This window comes from Ambystoma mexicanum, chromosome 3p (genome assembly GCF_040938575.1).
Source record: "Ambystoma mexicanum isolate Mex_15411 chromosome 3p, UKY_AmexF1_1, whole genome shotgun sequence".
NCBI lineage: Eukaryota > Metazoa > Chordata > Amphibia > Caudata > Ambystomatidae > Ambystoma > Ambystoma mexicanum.
In genome coordinates this window covers 882,775,558-882,797,593 of record NC_090925.1, presented here as the reverse complement: position 1 = coordinate 882,797,593, position 22,036 = coordinate 882,775,558, and the positions used below count along the sequence as shown (strand labels likewise).

The following is a 22,036-nucleotide window of genomic DNA, read 5'->3' as shown; positions in this document are numbered from 1 at the left end:
GAGAAAACCTGGAAACATGGAGAGACCTCTAAGAAGAGACAAAACCCCCTGGGTAATGGTGAGGCACCTTTGCGAGACCATGTAGACACCTCCTAAAACACTCAGCAAAAACTCCATTGGGAACAAGAGGTCACAAGAGATCTTTATACACCACATTGGAATCAAGGTCATGGTGAGACCAAATATAACAAGTGGACAATACGGTTGGGTACATGAGGTTGGAGCAAGCCCTTAGGATGCAAACAAAGCTGAGGTTCTGGTAGTACCTTCATACCTTGAACCACCGGTAAATAAACAAACCTAAAGAAGATGGAGAGAACCTACAATCTCCCACCGCCCCCCCCCCCAACCCTTTCTCCCCACCTCCTGAGTGTAGAGAAGAGAATGTTCTCAGGATCCATAAGTAACCCAGTCCATTATGACTATTTTAGTATAGATTAGGGTTTGGACTTACAAAGAGTAGGTTTCGGGACCTGTTTGAGTTTATCTTCTCTAGACTAGGGCCAGCCAGGAGGCTAAAGGACTAAGAACGAATAGGTTTTGATCTTCATAACCCACCGTAAAAAACGTTTTTAGGATACAGTGTTTCTGTGAGAACAAGGTCTTTAAAAGTAGATTTAGGTTTGGTGCTTGGGGAACCAAGGAATTGCATTTTAAGTTGTTCCATCCTGAGTTTTACCTAACATCCCTCTTTAGCTTCGAGATTTTCCAAGGCCCTCTAAGCATTTTTCTAACCAAATCCTTTGACCAGCCTGATATTCAGTAAAGATGTTTTATATCCAAACCTGCCATGTGCCACATACCATTGCTTCGAATTCCCCACAAAAGCTAGACCAACAAGTGAGGGAATTGTGATTTACTTGTATGTGACCTACATCTACATAGTCTGATCCCAGTTGTTTACAAAAGCCCACTGCAAAGGCTTGGTCTTCAGTGAGACACGAGAAAGGCTGGGAATGCACGAGTGTTAGATATATTTTCCTTAAGAAATACAGCAAAGGACATGTGGTAGGTCTTCCAAGGACTCCTTGAAGTATCATTAAGCTTTTGAAATGGTATAGTGGCCAAGTAGCCCATGCTCAACTCTCCGGAGGTGCGAGGGGTGCTTAACAGGTACAGTAGAAACCTTTTACAAGTACCCAGTGAGAGATTGCCCACACACTGTATGTTTATGAATATATACTGTCCGCATAGGAAAAGGCAAGAGACATCGCTATACTAACAGGTATGCACATTTTACAAAGAAAGGCAGATTTTCAAGAATTATCACCCATTCAGCAGTCTTTCCTAGAGGAGAAAATCCAGTTAGAGGCAATTAGCACCCGGTTGGTAACGTCATGGAGCCTCTCATCAAATCCGGCTGCTCAGAAGGGCAGACTTTACTTCATGGTATTTCCCGCATACCGAGCCTCTGGAAAAGTGAGAGGCCACCATCTTCTGCAGTGTATCCTCCTGACCGCTCACCACTTCCACCTCCCACTCCCAACTTTGGCTCCATTTACCTGTGGCCTATTGCCGGCTCCATAAGCCCCTACCATCCCGCTCCTTTGGTGTACCCTTCTGGCTCCTCAGTTTCAAATGTTTGGGAATTTTGGCACGGTTTCAGACTTGTCTTTAGTAAAGTACTTCACTTTCAATCCATTTTTGTTTAGCTTTTATTTGGCACCTGGTATCACGATCTGGCATCCACTCCCACTCCCTTACTTGACCGCTAGAGATGGTTTCTACCATGGTGGCTAGCAGGGCAACAAGAAATAAGGACTAACAGTTCCAAGAAGCTCTGTAGATCAGGAGGTCATCCAGTCATGCATGTTACAAATGGCAAAGCACAATTGTCGTACTTGTTTTGCTGGGGAAAGTAATTACAGCGCAAGTCAAACTGTATTACTTCAAATTGACTTGTTACTGATGTGGTGGTGTTTCTTCTTCTAGGTTCTGTACCAGATTAAATAGTGGACCTCTCAGAATCTAGAACATGGTTTCTGCTCCTCGCAGCATCCTTCTTTGATCATCCCTCTGGCCGCACTGCACACTATTCCTGGATGTCAAATTTGGCTTTTGCTCACAGAATGCCTACTGGATTACTATTTCCTTCTTTCTTGCTTTGCTAAACATCTGGAGCTCTGTATCTGCTCCTGACTGGTTTAAGAATTTGCCCTTAATCTTAATGTTCCAATTTGGATTAGGTCATTGTTGTCACGTACCCTTGTGTTGTCAACCATCTGATAAACTTGTTTTATTCTTCTCTACTCTGGTGCCCTTGAGGGCTTATTTCCTAGTGTTGGTGAATCCTCTTGCCCAACCTATTAGTTTTCAACATGTGCCATTGAGGATCGGCCTCTAGAGACTTTTGTGCATAATCTGTAGTCAAATCACGTCAAAGCTGTCAACTCTGGCCTATGGACCAAGGTGCTCATGGGAAGGAATTTCCTCTTTAGGTTGTCAGTCATTCCAAAACATGCTTTATGGTATTCAGGGGAAAACTAGAGTTTTTTGCATCAGTTCCTTTGTTACATTACTCACCCATTCAGGTCTATTATTGCAGCCTGGGATTACACCTTTGCAGTGCTCCACCAATCTTTTCGACTGGTCAACTGGTTAACTGGTTGTGGTGAGTACTTGTAACACTCTGGTCTTGTCTATTGAGAGGACGATCTTGCTACCTTCCACAGTTTATATCCTATAGCTTAATAAAGATCTGCCAACTAGACTGACACTGTTCTATTGCTGACTACTGAGGGAATGCAGTCATAATATCCTCCCACCCAGAGCAGTATCTCTGACCATTGATGGATGGCTTTTGAAATTGGTTTTATTACCTACCCGGATAAATGTTGCAACTAATATGTCCAAACGAGTCAGTTATTGCAATACTCATGCACATCTACTCGGAATTTGTTGCTCAAAGACGGCAATTCTTGGCATGTCTCTACATAAGGAATGTAATGACGGAGCTGGTAAATGTGCTTAAGCTCATTGGAGTCCTATTCTTCCTCATCAAAGTCCTGGCTTCCCTCCCTCATAGCCTTGTGAGCGACATTCATTTGACCACTGCAGTGCGCCTTAAGAAATAATAACAAGATTTTGTGAGGTTGAGCAGATGTTTGTTTTCCAGGTCAGTGGTAAAGACTTGATTTTTTTCTGATAAATGTAAAGGACATGTGTGCGTGCCAGTTTACTGGAAATGACTGTCCCTCATAATAAGCACTGGAAGAGTTTGACTCAGTATAAGGAATTTTACTGCTCAGGAATCAAGCATTTCCTCACAGAGCATTCACACTCATGCTAGTGCTGTGCCCCATTCCATTGCAACCTGTAACTGCATTTGCTCTTACCTGTGGGATGATGGTGGGTCATGCGTCCACTTTCCACACTGACACAAATTAGATGCTCCAGTTCAGAAGGGTGGGGGTACCTGCAAGGGAGAAGACCTAGGTAAGCACTGGAAAACACGGTCTGTTAGCACATTACATTGGAGCATCAGATCCAGCCACACCAACACCACACCACACTGGCACACTGTCACATCACAGGAGAGAACCACTGCACAATAACATGCCACAATGCTACCTCGGAAGAGCGCACACCCCATTAACCACACCATAATCAAAGTCCCACCACTCCAGTTCTACCCTACATCTAATTTTAGATAAAATGTTTCAACTTTGTATCTGGAAAAAAAAACAATTTGAAAGAGCTAGGGGATGCACCCGAGAGGAGGACATTAGCAAATTGAGCAGACACAGAAGGATGGGCACAAACATGCATGTCGTTACCTGAGGCCAATACACATAGCCCTCATTGCTGCGCCACAACCTGTGGCAGTAGGGTTGAATGGAATCCGGTGCCCATTGGCTTCTCCTGGCCTCAATTGAGATGTACCTTTCAGGAAATCAAAAACAGTTTGTGAATATGCATGCACAAACTGATATTTAAACACAACCACAGTAAACCGTCCTACAAGTTGAAGGAAACAATGATTACCTGAAAACCAGGAGCGGATACACTGAGGGGAAACTAAATAATTTGTCTTAGTCTGATACTGTTATTGAAGAGGATACTATGTAACAATTAGTTAAGGTCTATTGCAGCACTTGCCATGCAAATATGGACTCTTGGAGGACTCCACCCACCAAATTGAGTTTATGACTTGCAGCACAACACCAACAACGCCCACACCAATCCCCTGGCTTGAAATGGGAACCTGCTCACGGCCTACTTGAACCATTAGGAAACTTGGAATCATGATGAAGAAGCAATCTTGCACTTGAACCCTCGGCTGCTTCTTAAAACTCTACAGCAGGAGGAATACAAATCCCTCCCCACCACCAATAGTGCTGTGTTACTGTATAAAACGCCAAGACCAATTCTGGCACAATCATGTTGTAAAGCACTCCACTGCATTGGAGCGTGGTACGCATAATAGGAAATAAAATAAAAATCTCCGACACACCATGCTCTACCTGACCTTCACACGAGCAGGCACTAACATGACAGCAATTCCCCTTTGTACTATCAAGAGTAGACTATGGCAACAGCCTCAACCTTGTACACCCAGAATACATACTCAAGAGGCACCAAAGAATCAAAAATGTAGTAGTTGGATTGCACCAGAAAATACAAAGACACAAACACGTTACCCAAACACTCTGCTGTCACCCAATCAAATGGAGGATTCACATCAAAACTCTACGCATTATCCACACGCCTTTCACAGAAGGGACCCTAAATCCATCACGAGGAAATTTACACACTGCATATCATCAAGAACACTTAGATCCATCAATGATGCATTAGTAGCAGTGCCAAACTTCAAACCAGAAACTGCACACAAGATGTTCCTACTCACTCTTCTCAACCAAACTGACACTCCCTGCCCAAACACCTACACACAGAAGATGGCCACCTTACCTACAGAAAACTGAAAACCTAGCTTTTCAGCTATCATCAGCACGAGACAAGCACCGAAACCTCAAACTACAAACCCATTTGCGGAATCTGCCAATATTTTATTAACATGTCAGAAACCCACACATCTTGCAGTAAAACATTCTCCTCTGGGTCTGAAGCCACAAACCCAAAACGGAATCAAACAGACACTACCATAAACATCCAGCAAACTGCCCTACTTTTCACCCTAGAAAATACCAATCGTCTCACTCCCAGGCGGAACCCAATGCCTCTCCATCTCCATATGTACACCTTTGTTGTGTACTTATACTTCTCAACTGATTCCATTGTAAAATATCCTATACATTTAAATGTATTGTCAAGCAAAACAATGCCATAACAATACAAAATCAAACTGCAATTTCGTACATGCAGGAGCAGAAAACGAAATAGTAACTAAAAAAACATTGTAACAAAAAAAATAAACACATATAAATGTAGTAAAAGCACACTACACAATCAGATTAAAAATCGTCTTGTTATTCATTCCGCCAGAATAATATTGAGACAGAAATAGATCACCCTTCAGCAGTAACCTGGTACACAAGAAGTACAGACATGCACGAAAAGCATTGGGACAAACAGGATTTCTTAAAAACTGCCCCTTCGGGCAAAATAAAAGGAAAAGCATTATGGTCTCTTTAGAAACATCACATACACATTATAGCCTGGGGAATTAGGGCCACGTTTACGGTTCAGAGAAAACACTCCAACTGGCAGAGACCTGTTGGAGTAATTAGTGCACAGATTTTAACCGTGTACTGATTTCAATGGAGGATGTTAATGTTGTAGCATGGTCTGTGTGTATTTTAATATACTGGCTACGATGTGTAGTTTAGGGTAAATGAAAAAGGAGGGTTGCTTTGGTGGCTTCAAGCATTAAACATAGCAGCATGTGCATTGCTTGCGAGGATCAGATTCTGAAAATGCAGAAAATAGAGAATTAAAAGCCTGCTGTGAAGACCATAGGAAAATAAAGGTCTATTGTTTGGGCAGTGCAAACGCAGGAAGAGAGGATGCATGTAGCATTTGATTTCGGTGCGCAGGAAAGGATGAAGCGTGCCAAAAGTCAAAGGGCTGAGCTAATGCTAGAAGACACTGAAAGTTTCACAAAGGTTTCATCATGGGTTTGCTGGCACAATAGGCTGGGTCAAGGAGGTGACATTAGCTGGACTATCCATCGAAAATAAATTCATCTAACTGAAATCCAACGAAATGTATTCATTGAAAGTTACACTTTCATTGAATGCATTTAGTCAGATTTCGATTAGGGTTGGGGAGCCGTTGGGGTTTGGGGGGAACCCCCACCCCCCAATAAAGAAAATGTTACATGAAGCTGGCCTGTGCCGAAATACTTTAAAGATTTCAGGGCTGGACAGCTCCATGTAACGTTTCAACAGGGAACATAAATGCTTTGAAATGCTATCTTTTACATTTAAAAGTACATATCCATCAAAACTTGTCCATTCCTATATGGACAAGTTTTGATGGATATGTACTTCTAAATGTAAAAGATAGCATTTCAAAGCATTTATTTTAGTTGCATTTTCTTCAATGGTTTTCCTTTTCGATGGTTCTTTTTCGATGAAGACCATACACCGTGACATCAGCAAAAGTAGGTGGTTATGATGTGCAGATTATCTATTGGTTTGAGTTTGGGAGAGACTATATAAGAAACTGCAAGCTTAGAGGTGGGGCTTTTGGCCGGATGTTGCTTCCATGGGAGAGCTGTGTCTGGAGTTCCATTTTCCTGGGTCTGGACAGGGCCTCCTCTGTCTGACATATTGCTGAGATGTATTTCAAAAGAAAATATGGCTTCAGAATTTGCAGGCAAAAGAAGACAAACCCGAAGCAATGTTGTTTGAAACTCTTGAAAGGCTTGTCTTGTGTGTGGGTGCCCAGCCAGAGCCGTGCTCTCTGAGCCTAAGGCATTGTGCCAAGCCTGGCTGAGATGGCGGTGAAGGCCGCGGACGGGCGATGTTTGTGTGGCTTCGCGAAAGGCTTCTGAGCTGTAGTCTGAGCCGAGCCTGAAAGGTGGGGGGAGACGAGCCAGTGGAGCTGGGGTGTTTTCAGTTGCAAATCAAGGGTATAAGTATAACCAGGGGCTGCCAAAGAATTGTTTGGAATTTCTCGAGAGAGAATCTTGATTCTGCCAGGTCAGTTTGACCCAAAAAGAATGTCCTCCTTTGCCACAGTACCCGACAAAGATGGAAACTCTAAATTTAAAATTATCAGAATTATATTATGCAGGAAATTCCATTATTTCTAAGATTAGAATAGCGTGACGCAGGTAGTAAGTGGGACTAGTTCATAAAGTGTGCGTCTCCATAACCGAGTTGCATGCCAAGGTGTGTCCCATCTACATCCCCAGTCTATAAAAGGGGTAACTACGATACTTACATTATCCATGAATGCAATAGAGATTCTTAAAGGCCAAAGAAAACTGCCTGTGTGGGATTCCATATTATGATTTTCTTTCTCTAATAACGTGCATGGGTAAATCTATTGGTTGTTTTGACATTAGCTGAGGACAAGGGGGGAAATGGAATTGGTGATCAGATGCTTTACATGGGCAATGTAATAGATGGGGATTTGAGGTGGTGTTGCCTTACAAACAATATTATTCTCTCCCAGTGCAAAGTGTTCTTCCTATGTTTTGCATGTGTTCAATGAAGAATGCAGTGCCGATGTTTTTCTCTGCATGTTGTTGCTGCTCTGATGACGGTTCATAAAGTGCGTCAGGGCATAGTTGTATGAAACTGTGTGTGGTTTGTGATTGTGTGGTCTGTTTATTTTGTAATACATAGAGTGTGAAGTTTGGTGCATCCAGTATAACCGATGTGAAAACTCGGTGTGCCTATTATTGTACAAAGTCTGACATTTCACTAGCCAAAGGTCCCAAATAAAATCATAGCAATACAAAGGTGAACATTGAAGTAATGACCTAAACTGTAGCAAACAAAGATCCTTATATATTTGGTGGAAAATGCTGGCAAATTTGGCTAAGTGCAATTGTTAGGTGTGACCCTTATAGAGTCGTCATACTGTGCTGTGTTAGGCACGCTTTGAATTGGGCTTTTGTTTAATTAGATTAGTGGTACTGTGTGTCAAGTAATATTGGCACACTGCAGACATGGCAGAGGTTAAAACTGCTGATCTCTCCACATAGGCGGAAACTAAGTTGTTTGGTTTAGTGACCTGGACATCTGAAACTAATTCAAGTTGGCAAGAGCGAATAGTGTCAGAGATGAGTGAAGAATTTCCTGTGCAAAATGATGGTTTTATGCGCCTTGGTGCAAAAGCATGGTTTGCTTTACATAGGTTCATTGAACTAAGATCAGTGCAAGATTGCGATGTGAATTGACAAGTATGTGAGAGTGCGAGAAAATGTTACAATGAGAAGAGAGTTCAGAAAAGAGTGAACTCGGTGTACACTTACAGGCCAGATGCTACATTAGTACTGATGTTATGGTGATGTATTGTGGAGAATCTTGTGGATCCCCCACCAAAGCCCTGGTTAAAATCACCTCCCAGGTGGCCAGGAGAGGGTAGGCGCTTCCTGATCACCATCCTGGGGGTGGTGTACTGCAGGATCACCACCTGGGTGGGTGTAAAACCTTAGATTGACAGACCTAAAGCTATTTCATCAAAAGAACATGTCTTTTTGAACCTTATGCTTAAATGTCCCTCTCAATATCAAGGGTATACTCAATGCTCCAATTCTTAATTTTAGTATTTTTTATAAGCGTGTAAAAATGTTTTAACTGGAAAACGGATATGTTTTTGTAACAATTATTTATTTGCACCTAGTTATTCATTCGCATTAAAAGATGCAGGTTTACTTCTTTCGATCAGACAGTAATAGTAGTGTGTTCCTGTTGTAGTACGTGCAGTAGTGGTCCAAATGCAGCTGCAGGAGTGAAAACAGAGGCACAAGGGTCTATGTGTCAGTTTTCTATTTTTTGTTGGCAGTATTTTTACTCCCCATGTTAATATTTGGGGAGTAAAAGTGGCTGATACACCCCGTATCTGTAGGCGTGGGTACACTACAGGAGACGGTGAGAGGGTTGCTCTCCCTGCATTATCGGTCTCTGGTAAAATTAAAACTCACACTCCCTCTTCTAAAAATGTTAAGGGAATAAGAACTCCCCTTAACAGTATTAAAGAAGTGGAAAAACGTCTCTGTTTAAAATAAACTACGTGTCCCAGAATCCCTCAGGGACTGTGATGAAGAAGAGGGCTGAGGACGTAGGCCAAAGTAGAGGTCAGGCTAGCAGCCTAACAGCCTTTGTCAGGATCAGGCAATTAACCTTAAGGGCCTGCACCTGAAGCCGATTGCCCCACTTGATGGGCATAAAAGGCTGCAGCAGGAAGAAGTAGGAAGGAGATGGACGGAAGGCAGCAGAAGTTTAAAAGCATGAAGCTGGCAGATCATGAAGAAATGCAACGACTTAAGGGACGCCAGGATGAGAGAAGAGCAGATTTCACCTGCTGGTTCTGAGTTGGTCCTGTGTTCACAACCCCTGTCAGGCTATGGCTGCATTGGAAGGGACTTGGAGAAGTTTACAATTTCCCCAGGTGCGCCCAATAGCTGTGACTGCAGAGCTGCGGTTATGCACATAAACAAAGCCCATGTGCAGAAGCAAGCTGAAGGAAGCAGGAGAGAATGAGACTATCAGTGGTCAAGGGCGGATCAGAGACACCCGTGCTGCATAGGGGTGTGGATCCCAAAAGTGCCTGAAGTAATAGTAGCAGGAGGAAGAAGTCGACAAGTGAAAGCTGCCCACAACCATAGTGTTGTGGTGCGGGTGAGTGATGCTTTGTACTCCAATTCACTTAAAACTCCTTGCCAGTAACTGTAACCAGCTCCAATTGAACTTGTCTACGAGTAAGAGCAAGTAAATGTTGCTAGTTGCCGTGGGAAGTCTGTATAACAAAGGAAATGGATCTCGGGAGGATATCTCGGGAGGATATCTCAGCGGCAACGTGCGCGCCTTGGAAGCAAGACAACACGGAGCAACACAGGTTCGATCCCCAGGTCCGCGCTTAGAAACCTCTGGGTATTAAGTGTGTTATAAAGATCATATCATGTGCACGTTTAACACAAGAGAGTGCTCGAGTAAAAGAAAAACCTCTTTTCCATTGATACATTGAATAATGTTACAGGAGTGGTCGCGTGTCTCCCATTAAGGGGGAGAACGCTAGTCGAAATCACTACTTTCCAGGGTTGTTGCAAAAACCTTTACATCAAGGAAGTGTTGCATATGAGTGATGGTGATTCCCGATTCAAGTTAAAGGCGTGTTCCATATGAATAAAAGGAAGCACAAATCTTTACAACCTTTAAAAGGAGAAATTCTCCATCAAAGAGTGGCCGTGTATATCTCATTCTGTTTCCTTTATGAAACCCAAGTCTTGTAACATCCATAACAAATATGTTACACTTGTAGAAGTTGCAGAAGTAACGAGAAGAACAATACCCAAGCCAGTAGACAAAATCATTCTAATGTGTAATCGGCCTTGTTAAGACCCAAGCACCTATATTTGAAGTTGTTACCAATCCAGTGTCCTCTGATACAAGGTTATCCACGGCTGGCAAGAGTGGCGACACAGCTTTTGGGTAACTGCTGGAACCCAAGAAGGCGAACATAAAACTGGGGAAGGGAGCTGGGTGCTTGTTACACTATTCCACAATCTGTAAAGCCGAGACTGTTGCAGCTGAGAGAGCGAAGCAGTCTAGAAGCCAAGAGATTCTTGTGGTGGTTGTAAAACAATCGGACAAGGCAAAGAGGCTGCCCCTTTCTGACAGCATGGGAAGGAAGTGTGCCTTGCCTACCGGTGGAGGTTGAAGTGTCTTGTCTTTAAGTTGCCTAATAACTTTCTAAAATACTAAGTAGTAGCAAAGACTATAGAACTGTGGGTGTTGATAACATTGTCAGGGAACATTATATTTAAGTTGGTTGAAGTAGTAGCACACTGAAGCGAAGGCGCCTGCTTTCACAGTGCACACAGCAGGAGGGAATTGCTAGGAGGAAAGCAAACCCCTTGGAAGAACCATCCTGACAAGTTGTATCAAAGACACTACAGAGGCTGTAAAAAGATGGACAATTGTTGAAGGAGAAGGAATGCTTTCAAATGAACTTTGGTGAACTCTATCCTGGAAGTAGATTATCCAGGATCACCAGTGGTACTATTTCTTTGTGGATCATGGAAGAGGAACACAGAGAAAAAACGGTTACCCAGTTTTTGTTTGGGTTAAATTTAATTTTCCTTTGGAATTTACAAGAACTGGTCCAAGACTTTCTTTTATTTTGAAGAGATTGACAGACAATGGCCCTCATTACAAGTCAGGCGTTAAGGGGTTAACGGCGTCGTAAAGAGCGTCGGTGCCGTTAAACCCTTAACGCCTGATTCACACTTTAACGCATGCTTTTTGCACGCGTTAAAGTCCCAGGCGCTAAGCGACCTTGGTGCTAATTACGGCACCGTAATTTACGGTGCCGTAATTAGCGCCTTCCCCATCCCCATTATGCCCTATGGGGCAAAAATGGGAATGGGGATGGGCAAATGGTGAATGGGGAATTACCGCCCCACTCACCTTGGAATGGGGCGGTAATTCCGCCATCCACCATGGCGGAATCCGGCATGGAACATGGTGCTAAAAGCACCATGGTCCACCGCCTTACTTGTAATGAGGGCCAATGACCCGTTCGTCATTTTCATTGACTTTTTAAAATTCTTTGAGGAAAATCTTTACCTAAATGTAATTAAGCAAAAAATAACTGTTGTAGGTATCCCGCAGCACCTATATTTGTACTTTATGGGTGTTATGAAACGTTGCTAAGAGTAGATTGTTCTGTATGGCAAAGAACATCACGTCTAGGCCACTTCAATGTGCTGCAGGGAAAGACGAGAAAGTGAATGGAAAGAGAACGGGGAAATGACAAGAGGTGGTGAGGTTATCCAAGAAATCATAGGTCAGTCAGTCAACAAATGTTTATTCTGACAGAATTCATTAAACATTAACGTTCTGCATTACAAACCTAAAAGTTTAAAAATCATTTTTAAAGCGGTAATCCCCCGCTCCAAGCAGCCTCTCGGCTGGAGGTCGCCATCTTTCCCTGCAGGGGAATGAGGTAAGTGGTGTACCACTTCCCCCTCTCGCCTCCCTCCTCCCCCATCCACAGAATTCCCTCCCCACTACCTTCATTGAAGTCCATTTCGGGAGCTGACGTGCTAGGAACACTTCTGTCCCCAGTGCGTCCGCTCCCGATCTGTGACAGGCCGTCATGGAAAGAGATGGGACTACACGTAGTCCCTTCTCTCCCTTCCATGGCGTCCATTTTTTTTGTTTACTTTTTTAATGGGTGCCATGGAAGAGAGAGAAGGGGCGTGCAGTCCCTTCTCCAGTTTCCATGGCAGCCATTTTTTTTTCTATTGTTTTCAATGGCAACCATGGAAAGGGAGAACAGACTGTTTTCCCTTCCCCTGTCACCATTTTTTTTTACAATTTATTTTTTCTGTGCCAAAACGACGCAGTGTTTTGGAACAGAAAAAAAATAATACTTTTAGTACCCCGGTCTTATGGGCCAGGGTACTAATAGCAATAAGCCCCCTGCTGCGGGAGCATTACAGAGTCAGGTAATGCCCGGGGCCTTCAGTAACTATGCGCCCCGGGCATTACCTGACTCAGTAATGCCCCCTCGGCTCAGGGCTTAAATGTGTAAACTGCCTCGATTTCAATCAGCTTTTATAGGTTATGAGCTGCAATGAGGTCTTCTCAAAGAATATGGCATGGAATTGTAGCACACTACCACCATATGGACGATTACCATTTTCCCCTATTACAGCATGCACAAAGCGAGAGGGCAAAAATAGGTTAGATAGTGGTCAGAACATCTGGGAAAGATTCCTTTGAGAAAGTATTTCCACTTCATGGGTCCACACCATTTGGTCTTCCAAATGCTTCGGACTACAATTCCCATGATATATGGCTAGTCAATATGCTGGTTAGGGAGGATGGGAGTTGTAGTGCAAAACATCTGGAAAGCCTAAGGTTGCAGACCCGTGTTCTACTTCAAGGTTCAATTTCCAGAATGCATGATTATTTTATACTTTGTGTAACCAGAATGCATGATTATTTTATATTTTGTGTAAAGTGCAACACAAGAGGGGGTGGGGAGATAAACAGGATATATTTTATACCATTCAGAAGTGGCAGACATTGCGACATATGCAACTGGCAATTTCTAAAGGTCCTGACGGCTGGGGCCAAGTTAGTGACATATGGGGCATCAGATGACGTGTCCCTTCTTCTGAGCCACTCATACTGCCTTAAGAGGCTACCTGTCGGTGAAGAAACTAGATCTGCAAGTTCATGTCTGCAAAAGATTGCACTTTTAAAGAAAAGTAAAAAAAAAAAAAAATGACACCCTAACTCTTTTTCAAATACCGATCCCTGGCACACTTTCTAGTCCTGCGTTGGATGATAAGAAGGGGTCTTCCCTGCACAGACACTCATTTCAGGATCTGTGCTTCTGACTGTCCCCAGGTCCAGCTTACCCAGAATGCTGGTCGGTCCCGGCTTTCGGCCCTCCATGTCTTTCATTGCCTCGACATACCTGCCCGCCATATTCGGCCACAATGCATCCATTGCTTCCCCTGTGGACGAGCAAAGGAACAGCAAGTAAGTGGATATCACATAGAAGCTACCAAAAAGGACATTGCTTGAAAATCACCAAATCAAATTTAAATGCCAAAAGTTGATCATAATCAGAAAGGATCTATGTGATCACTGCGCGGCCCAAAATACGGCACACAATATTATGAATGCGAAAATGGAGCCGCGCATTAATCACATTGATCGCACATCTATGCGTTTAATTCCCAATCCCTGCAGGGGACATCCCTGCAAACCCCCCGTACCCATTATATCGTACAAAGGGAGCGGGGGACACACCCGCTTACCTTTTGTTACTGCCGGATGCGCAGTAAATGTGCATTCAGCATTTTATCTTCTCGCATTTATGGAGCAATACCATCAGAAATACCAGCAATCTGGCACATGGGTTTTGTTGACTTGTTCCAAAACTGAAAAGTGCAATAATCAATACCAACAGAATTGTAAAAGCAATATTTGGCTCATTATCCTCCCTGGGCTCTTCTATTTTAGCCGCACAGCACCCATCAAATCAGTCCAAGTATTTTTTTGATTTTATTGTTTTTTATATCGCGCTATACCCCAGTTAGGTTTCGAAGCGTGGATCTGGGATAGTAAAAACCTCTGTTGCTCTGCATGGTCTTGCTTTCAAGAGCAGCACTTTGCCCCTGTGCTCAGTGGCTCCCCCAGACATTTTTCATAGGGGTGGTCTGATGAGGCTACAGGAAATCATGGGGGACCACACATGGTGCCACACAGGGGCAGATCCGGTATCAACATTTTGGCAGAGCTGGATGGCTGTTTTGAAAACTGTTAGTGAGACGGGACATTAAACCTATTGCGCTACTTAACCAACCTCGCCCTAACACCCCCTCTCCAACCCCATGAGGCTGAGTAGATATCACGCCTTCCTTTGGCCCATTAGATCCATCTTTCACCCCAACTCACCAGAGGCATAGCCATTATTCTGTAAAAAGTGGGGCCTGGAGCTAATGTTGCAGGGCCCACATTAAGAAGAGCCTGCGGAAGGAAGGGCACCTGTGCTGCCCCCAGGAGTGACAGAGTAGTGAGGGAGGGTGAACCAATCAAGGGGGGTTTGTCCCTTTTAGAAAAGATTTTAAATAATGGGTTAAAATAGTGCATTTTACAGTACACTTTATAATAAATTAGGTAAAAAGCCACACAGTTTACAATCGGTTTTGTAGGGTAAGACATAAAAAGTTACATGCCAAGCCACCAACAATGCACAGGAGCATTTTCAAACACATTCTCATAATGCCTTTGTCCACTATATGCCAGTACTCTGCAAGTGTAAAAAAGCATTTTCATATTGATTGTGCTCACACATTCTGGTGCACCTCAATATGCCACTACTCCAACATAGGATAATACTCATGTTTGCTTTGCCGATAATGCCAGTAACGATACTATAACTAAGCATGTTTATGCTAGCTCTCCCAATACATGCCAGTATCCCCATGTAAGAACATACTCCTGTTGGCTTTGCCTTAATGTCAGTGAAAAAAAGCCATGCCACAGTAAGAAAATCTATCCTTGCTGGCGACACAAATCCCCCATCCACATATAAGAACACTCCTGTTGTATTTGCTCCCTAACAGCAGTAGAAAATGTCATGCCACAGTAAAAAAAAAAGCATAGCCTTGCAGGCAGCACGAATGCCCCCACCCCAATGTAAGAATACTTATGTTGCCTTTGGCCTTAACACCAGTAATAAACTGCAATGCCACAGAAAGAAAACATGCTCTTGCTGGCTAGCCTGTAAAATAGCTTAGCGGGTTGGGCACATGCTTTTGTAATCCAAGTGTGATTCGCAGGTTCTAATCCTGGCAAGGCCAACTCTGCCTTTCATACTTCAAAGTGACCACCGTGATCTCTACCCTCCTCTACGGACCTTGTAGTATTATCTTGCTTTTGCACCTTGTTACCTCTCTCTTACTGTGTACTGTACTGTTTTCCCTGCTCACCAAGTTGTACCAGCGCTGTGATACTTACGGGTTTGGGCGCTGTCAATAAATACAATAAATAAAGCTCATTAAATGAGTGCGAACTTCAGCTGGGTGATTTATTTTATGTAAATATGTTCTCTGTACATCGCTTTGGCGAAAGCGCTATATAAATAGCATATCACACAAATCCCCCAATATGAGAACACTTATGTTGCACGCATCATGTTATATTCCCCCGAAGTAAGGATATGTGTGTTGCCTTTGACTTTAAACACCAATAAAATAAAGACCCACGTCAAAATAAGGAAGCATATGATCTCCATGTAAGAACACTCATCATGTTGCCTTTGACCTTAATGCGAGTACAACATTCCATGCCACAGTAAGACTCAGCCAGGCCAGCCCCACTGTAGTATTCTGCCGCACCCGACCCTCTCTCCAACCCCACCATCACATAAAAACACTGAAGTTGGCTTTCCTTTGCCCGAAAGAAAACGTCAGTAAAAAATGCCATGCTCTTGTCAAAAAATGTCCATTCTCCAATGCCCCTCCCAGATACACAGAGCTATGGACACATTCAGACACATGCACCCACACAGCTGATCGGAAATTCACACAAGCACGCAGAACATTTACACTGCACTCATTAACACACGCAGTCACACCATTCACAGTCACACTGCATTCATTCATAGGTGTGTACTTGCATACACCGCCTAGCATACAAACATACAACCATTTACACACTCCCTCGCATGCATGCACGCATACATTCATACATGCATGCATGCATACATACATACAATCCCCGCATGCACACAAATATACTTTTTTTTGTTAATGGTAATTATTGAAAGCATGGGCCACGCAAAAGCTGAGCCAGCAGTTAAGCCTTTAGGTGCAACATAGGGAGTGGAGGGAGTCCTACTGATGGGCTGGCAGGCTTTTGTCCTTAACCTCTACCCTTCACTTCAATGCCTGTTTTCTCAACTCCGAGAGCAGTGTATTTGTTTAAGTAATTACGCTGCTCTCCAGGTGAGAAATGAGACAGGTTCTTGCCGGCTGGGCCTGGACTGGGCATAACAGCAGTGATGCGTGCTGCCAGTGATAGCGCCCGGAACTGGCATATCCTATTCTAAGCTTCTAAATGTAATTTCAAAACTGTACGGCTGTAGTGTAGTGTTTATGACATCAGAACTGGCCGATGGCATGGCTCTCCTAGAATCTTGATATCACATGTAATCCTTTAAGTGTGAACACTCACGGACACATGGGAGAAGCTTGTAGCCCCATGGGTCCTTTATGTAGTGTTTGGCTCCGAATTTCACACGCTCTGTATTCTAAGGGCCTAATTCACAGAAGCATTTTATAATAGGAAAACCCCATTGAAAAACGCTCTGTGAAGGATATAATAACCTAGCTCAGGTACTCATTTTGTGGACATTGGAGGTTGCTTGGCTGGCCCCGTTAGGATTTAAACTAATGGCTGCAGGTTGCAATCTGATCTCCGAGGCGAGTTGGCTGAACACGTTTAGGGGAGCCATAGGGGACCTCTTGCCCCCCTCCTCTGGAGTTTGAGCAATGTTTTTAAAAGCAACATGTGCACGTGTCAAGAGGAAACCCTCACACGGTGTGCTGTTCATATACAAATCTACAGTCTACATCACATACACGTGTCATTTTTCCGTGTCCACTGTTGTAAAATAGTCAATTGACTTTGTTCATGCAACATATTAACAGACTTGTAGCCGTACAGACTCCTTTAATATATCTATATATTGCCCGTACAAAAATCCACTCACTCCATTGCTAGCCCTAGGGAATAGGCTGGCAGCGGCATAGGGGCTAACGCACGCCCGCTGTACATCATATAGGCAGTGTAAGTGGCAGAGGGATGAAAATCCAGGGTGCTGGATACGTATGGGCATTATTCTTTATAAAGCAAAACTACACATTGCTATTCCTTTGAAGCAGTAAGTGGTAGCATTGAAGTTAGGGACATGGAGAAGCTCATTACACTATACCTGCGGGTAGTAGGGTGCTTCATATAGTTTTCTATTCAGCCACAAAACCCCCGCCAATCACTGCTATGAAGCCTTTGCTTCTCTGCAAACTTTCATAATGTTACTGATTGGCACAGCTCTTCTACAATCGCAGTAATACATACCATGTCCCGACGGCTGTTTAGGGTTATGTAAAAAAAAAATCCTGATTGGAAAACCAGTTCGTGATCTTGCTCGGACAGAGTATTCATGTAAAATCCAGTGCCCTATGCACTGTTGGCACCTGGATGGAACACCGCCTGAGCCAGCTCGAGCAAAAGCAGAAATGTGCGCGCTCAGGCTGTGTTTATTTCCAGGTCGGTCCACTGGCACTGAACATGTGTGATCATCAATGGGGAGCAGGGCCACCGTGGCTCTGACTCTTCAGTCCATTGCGAGCCGGGCCCGCGGCAAGAAAAACACTTTTTTTTCACACTGAACTGGGCATATAATTACTATCCAAGCACAGTTCAGTGCGAACAAAAACAAAAAAAGTATAACTTTTGTGCTTTTTCGCAGGGTGGCCGATGGGGGTCCAGCATTTTTATAAGGGTGGCCATGGCCCCCCTTGGCCACTCCTTGGAGGCGCCCGACCGTGCTATCCTCGGTTCACTCCGTAAGTGAATAATAGTGACTAGGAATCCTGTGCGAGTTGGAATAAGAAGGCAGGTGCTGATGCTTTGGAACGTCCAATGTTTCCAGGTCTTAACTGTAGTTCACTGATGTATCACTAGTTGGTTAGGAGGGCATTTCCTCTAAAGTTATTGGCCCTCCTTATGGGTCCGGCGGTAACCGTGCCGGTGATACCGGCAGGTTGCCACCAGACCCGTAATGATTTACTGGCGCCGGACTTCCCGGTAACACTGGCGAATTACAAGCTGCGGCGGACCAGTAAAGTCAGGTCGCCGGTAAATTTTAAGTCCCCATTCCGTGGGACTCTATGGGAGTGGGGACCAAAGAAGCACCAGCACTGTTAATAACAGTGGCAGTGCTTCTGTGAAAACTCTGCGTGCGGGTGCCGTTCCGCCCGGCAGGTCTGACCTGCCGGTTGGAATTGCACCCACCTGCAGACCTGTAATATGCCAGTCCGGAAACAACGGTGCTGGTAACCTTACCGGCACCGTTGTTTCCAGACCGGCAGGCTTAGAATGAGCACCATTGTTGCTCTCCAAGTAGCGGAATGGACAAGAAGTCAAGGCAACATCATGGGAAGGTGAAAGGTGGTTATGTGGTACAGTAAACACAATGAAAACGCATTCAAATAAGGGAATGTCCACAATATATGGATTACAATGTTTTGTTTCTGGAAAAAAGTGGTGCTTAAGAAACATCTAAAAATGTACAGGGTAGTAAAATTATTTTTCAGAATAAAAAATACATTTAGAAAACTGGCCTACTCTGCATCCTAAAGAGTGTTCAAAGCTTGACCTTTGGCGTGGCTCAAAGGCTCCTTATGAAATTATTTTCCCCCCAACCACAATAACCGCAGATCATTTTGCTTCGAATATTGGCTGACAGGCTCCCAATACAAGTCAATGGCCCAGCATTCTAAATCTGCACACAGTCCCACATGCAGAAGGAGCTAAACAAGACCTAGCTGAGGATGAGGGGTCCCGGGATAAAGAATTCCTGCACACCTATAAAGGCCCACTACTAGGTCGACTACAAAGAAGGGCTCAGATGTCAGTTGCGAGTGAGGCAGAGGTCAGCAAGGAAGCCCTTCAGAGACAAAGAAGCATGATCATGAATCAGAAGTAAGCCTTAAATCCCAGTAAAGAGCCTGCAGACTGGTGCCCTTTGGACAGCAACCGCCAGAGATGTTGTGGTTGCCCACAGCATGCGTAAGGACAGAAAATGGCCCACTTGGTCTGAGGAGGGGACCACAGACCTCTAGTCATGTTGGATGGACATACCATAGCTTGTAAAGAAATAGAAACAGTGACCCTAGTGACGGTCATACATTGTGTTTACAACAAAGTGAAGCATGACATGCCACTGGAGATCTCCATGGTGGGAGTTCGGTACCAAAGTCCCGCTACACACTTCAGTCATTAGGTAAACAGTCCAACAGTCACTGGATGAATACAGTGCTCAGCCATTAGGGTCAGGCAACAAGAGCACAAAATTACTTGCAGAGGTGTTGAGCAATTTAGTTTCATCAGATCAAGGGGAACGAGCACCACACAACTTCCTTATCTGGGTTTTCAGAGTTGGGGAGATGATGTAAAAGGGCTTTTACTGCTATCCTTAGTAAACCAAACCTTTACTAACCCTTAAACCAGCTTGGTCGTTCTCAAGGCTGTGCATTAACATAACATAATGAAACCACAACATTAACAAAAAACATGTTCAATTATGAATTGTCAAAAGTTACTATGCCAATCACATTGAAAACCAAAAGAAAGGTTATTATGAAAATAAAGTAGACATACTACACAAGAAGTTTCAAGTGAGGGAATCAAGCGTCATGGCCACATGTTTGTAAAAGAAAAATGGTACATTATTTAGAAACTAAATACACTCAATCTGTCATTTTAGATTGAAAAAGTCATAAATATCGAGTGTGGAAGAAAAAACACAATGATGAAAAGTTTTGCCTTGATTGGCAATGGTTTCAGATAACTAATAGACGTTCTAGTGAGCATAAACACCAGTGGTTTACCATGTAATTTGATTGGCATAATAACTTTTGACAATTCATAATTGAACATTGTTTTGTTAATGTTGTGGTTTCATTATGTTGTTATGATAATGCACAGCCTTGAGAACGACCAAGCTGGTCGAAACACGTGTCGGCTGTTTTTGAACTTTTATGAAGACTACAAAATAAATCTTCACTTCCGCATCACTAAAGAACTACTTATTTCTTTAGCCAATTAGATGTACCAAAATCATTTTGGGGGTACAACAGTGTTATACGACTCAGACACTTAGCTACGTTGGTACTGAGCACGAATATTACCTCCAAAACCCATACTCAATATATTCACACTGCATGAACCTTAGTGGGTGGGTTCAAATTTTGGAGGTTTTCGCTGCTGGTCTGACACTTATTTACCAATTTGTGGAGAATAGCTCACAGTAATTACTATCACACCCATTGTATCTGAAATTTTTTTGACTCAACATAGATCGCTTTACTATCGGTTCTGTGATGAACTGCTTGGCGTTTGTCTCTGGAGTCAGGGACGATACCACGGTAGCGAGCGTCTCTCCCTGCTTGGTTATCAGTGTAGGAGGGCTTTGTGCATCGTTGACATCAGCTACATCACATGCTGGCTGTTATTCCCGGTTTTAGGATTCCTTTCACAGAGGCTTTGCAGGTCTGGATTGGAAAGGGCAAGGGCACTTTTCTCCTCGTCGTCTTTTCGGTTCTAGCCGGCTTTCTCCTCCTCTTGAACTGCCGTCCTGGAAGAGCTGACTGGTCGTTCGGTCTACCTTGCTCATAGTGTGCGCTTGTGCTCCACCTTTTATCCTTGTGGGGGAAGGGAAAGGGCCGTCAGGTGTGTTTGGTTATTATCAATTGCCTAAATTTGCCTGACCCTTGTGTTTGGACATGTCAGGTAAACGGCACTAGTGTTAGTTCGTTGTTTGTCATGGTGTAAGAAAGTATTTGTGTCGGAAAAGGGGGGTAGAGTTTTTGAATATACTACGGAGTAGATAGAAAGAGTGGTTATAAGGAAAGGGGTACTGTGTCTCACCCGTCGGTGTCCCACTCCCCGAGAACCCCTCCCCCCCATCTATGTGACTCTCCTGCAGGTTTCTAACACAGGGCATTAAGGAATATCGCATGAGGTTCAAAGGGGTTTCATTTTACAAACAAAATTGCACATGGATCTAGGGAAGACCATTTGTAATAATAGAACATCCAAATGACAGGATTAGCTGTTCCAGCCTACTCGAGTATGGTAGTCAAAATGATAGCCCCCCCACCCCCCCATCAGCTCTTTAGCTCTGCCTTTCTGGTGGTCAAGTGAAAGTCACTCGGTCTGTAGGCTTTCAAATGACCCTTGCACTTCTTTCTGGTCTTGAGTGTACGGCAGCTGTTTTTGTTGTCTGGTCAGTACATTGGTCTTCCAGGTGGTCCCTTTCATCAATCCGGGATTGAGGGGCAGTGGGTTTCGGGGACCTGCTTTCCAAAGTCTCTAAAGCCGTTAGTTACCTGTTTTACTTGCTTTGTTGCACATAGTTGTCTCATATTTTAAAATTGAATCATCCTTCACTGTCTAAAAGTGTTGATGTTCTTGTGTATAAACACCGAACGTGAATGTATGTGTACAAGTAGTAGGTTCATAGTAATGCTTGCCCGTTTGTTGCATAAAGCGCATTCCGGCCAAATAAAATAGTGTATTTTTATACTTTGAGTTGAGAGCCACGTGTGTGTGTTTGTCTCATTGTACCAATGCACTACCCCCGCAAT

At 43.7% G+C, this 22,036-nt stretch overlaps 1 protein-coding gene across 1 annotated transcript in view; it reads right to left on the bottom strand.

The window, feature by feature from the left end:
• Positions 1-22,036, bottom strand: part of LOC138581063 (ADP-ribosylhydrolase ARH1-like) — a 189,122-nt gene that overhangs the window by 122,956 nt on the left and 44,130 nt on the right. Inside the window, exons 3-5 of the mRNA XM_069652106.1 lie at positions 13,511-13,609; positions 3,777-3,882; positions 3,336-3,415 (exon numbers count right to left, since the gene is read on the bottom strand). Coding sequence (XP_069508207.1) covers positions 3,336-3,415; positions 3,777-3,882; positions 13,511-13,609 — 285 coding nt within the window. The remainder of the gene's footprint in view (positions 1-3,335; positions 3,416-3,776; positions 3,883-13,510; positions 13,610-22,036) is intronic.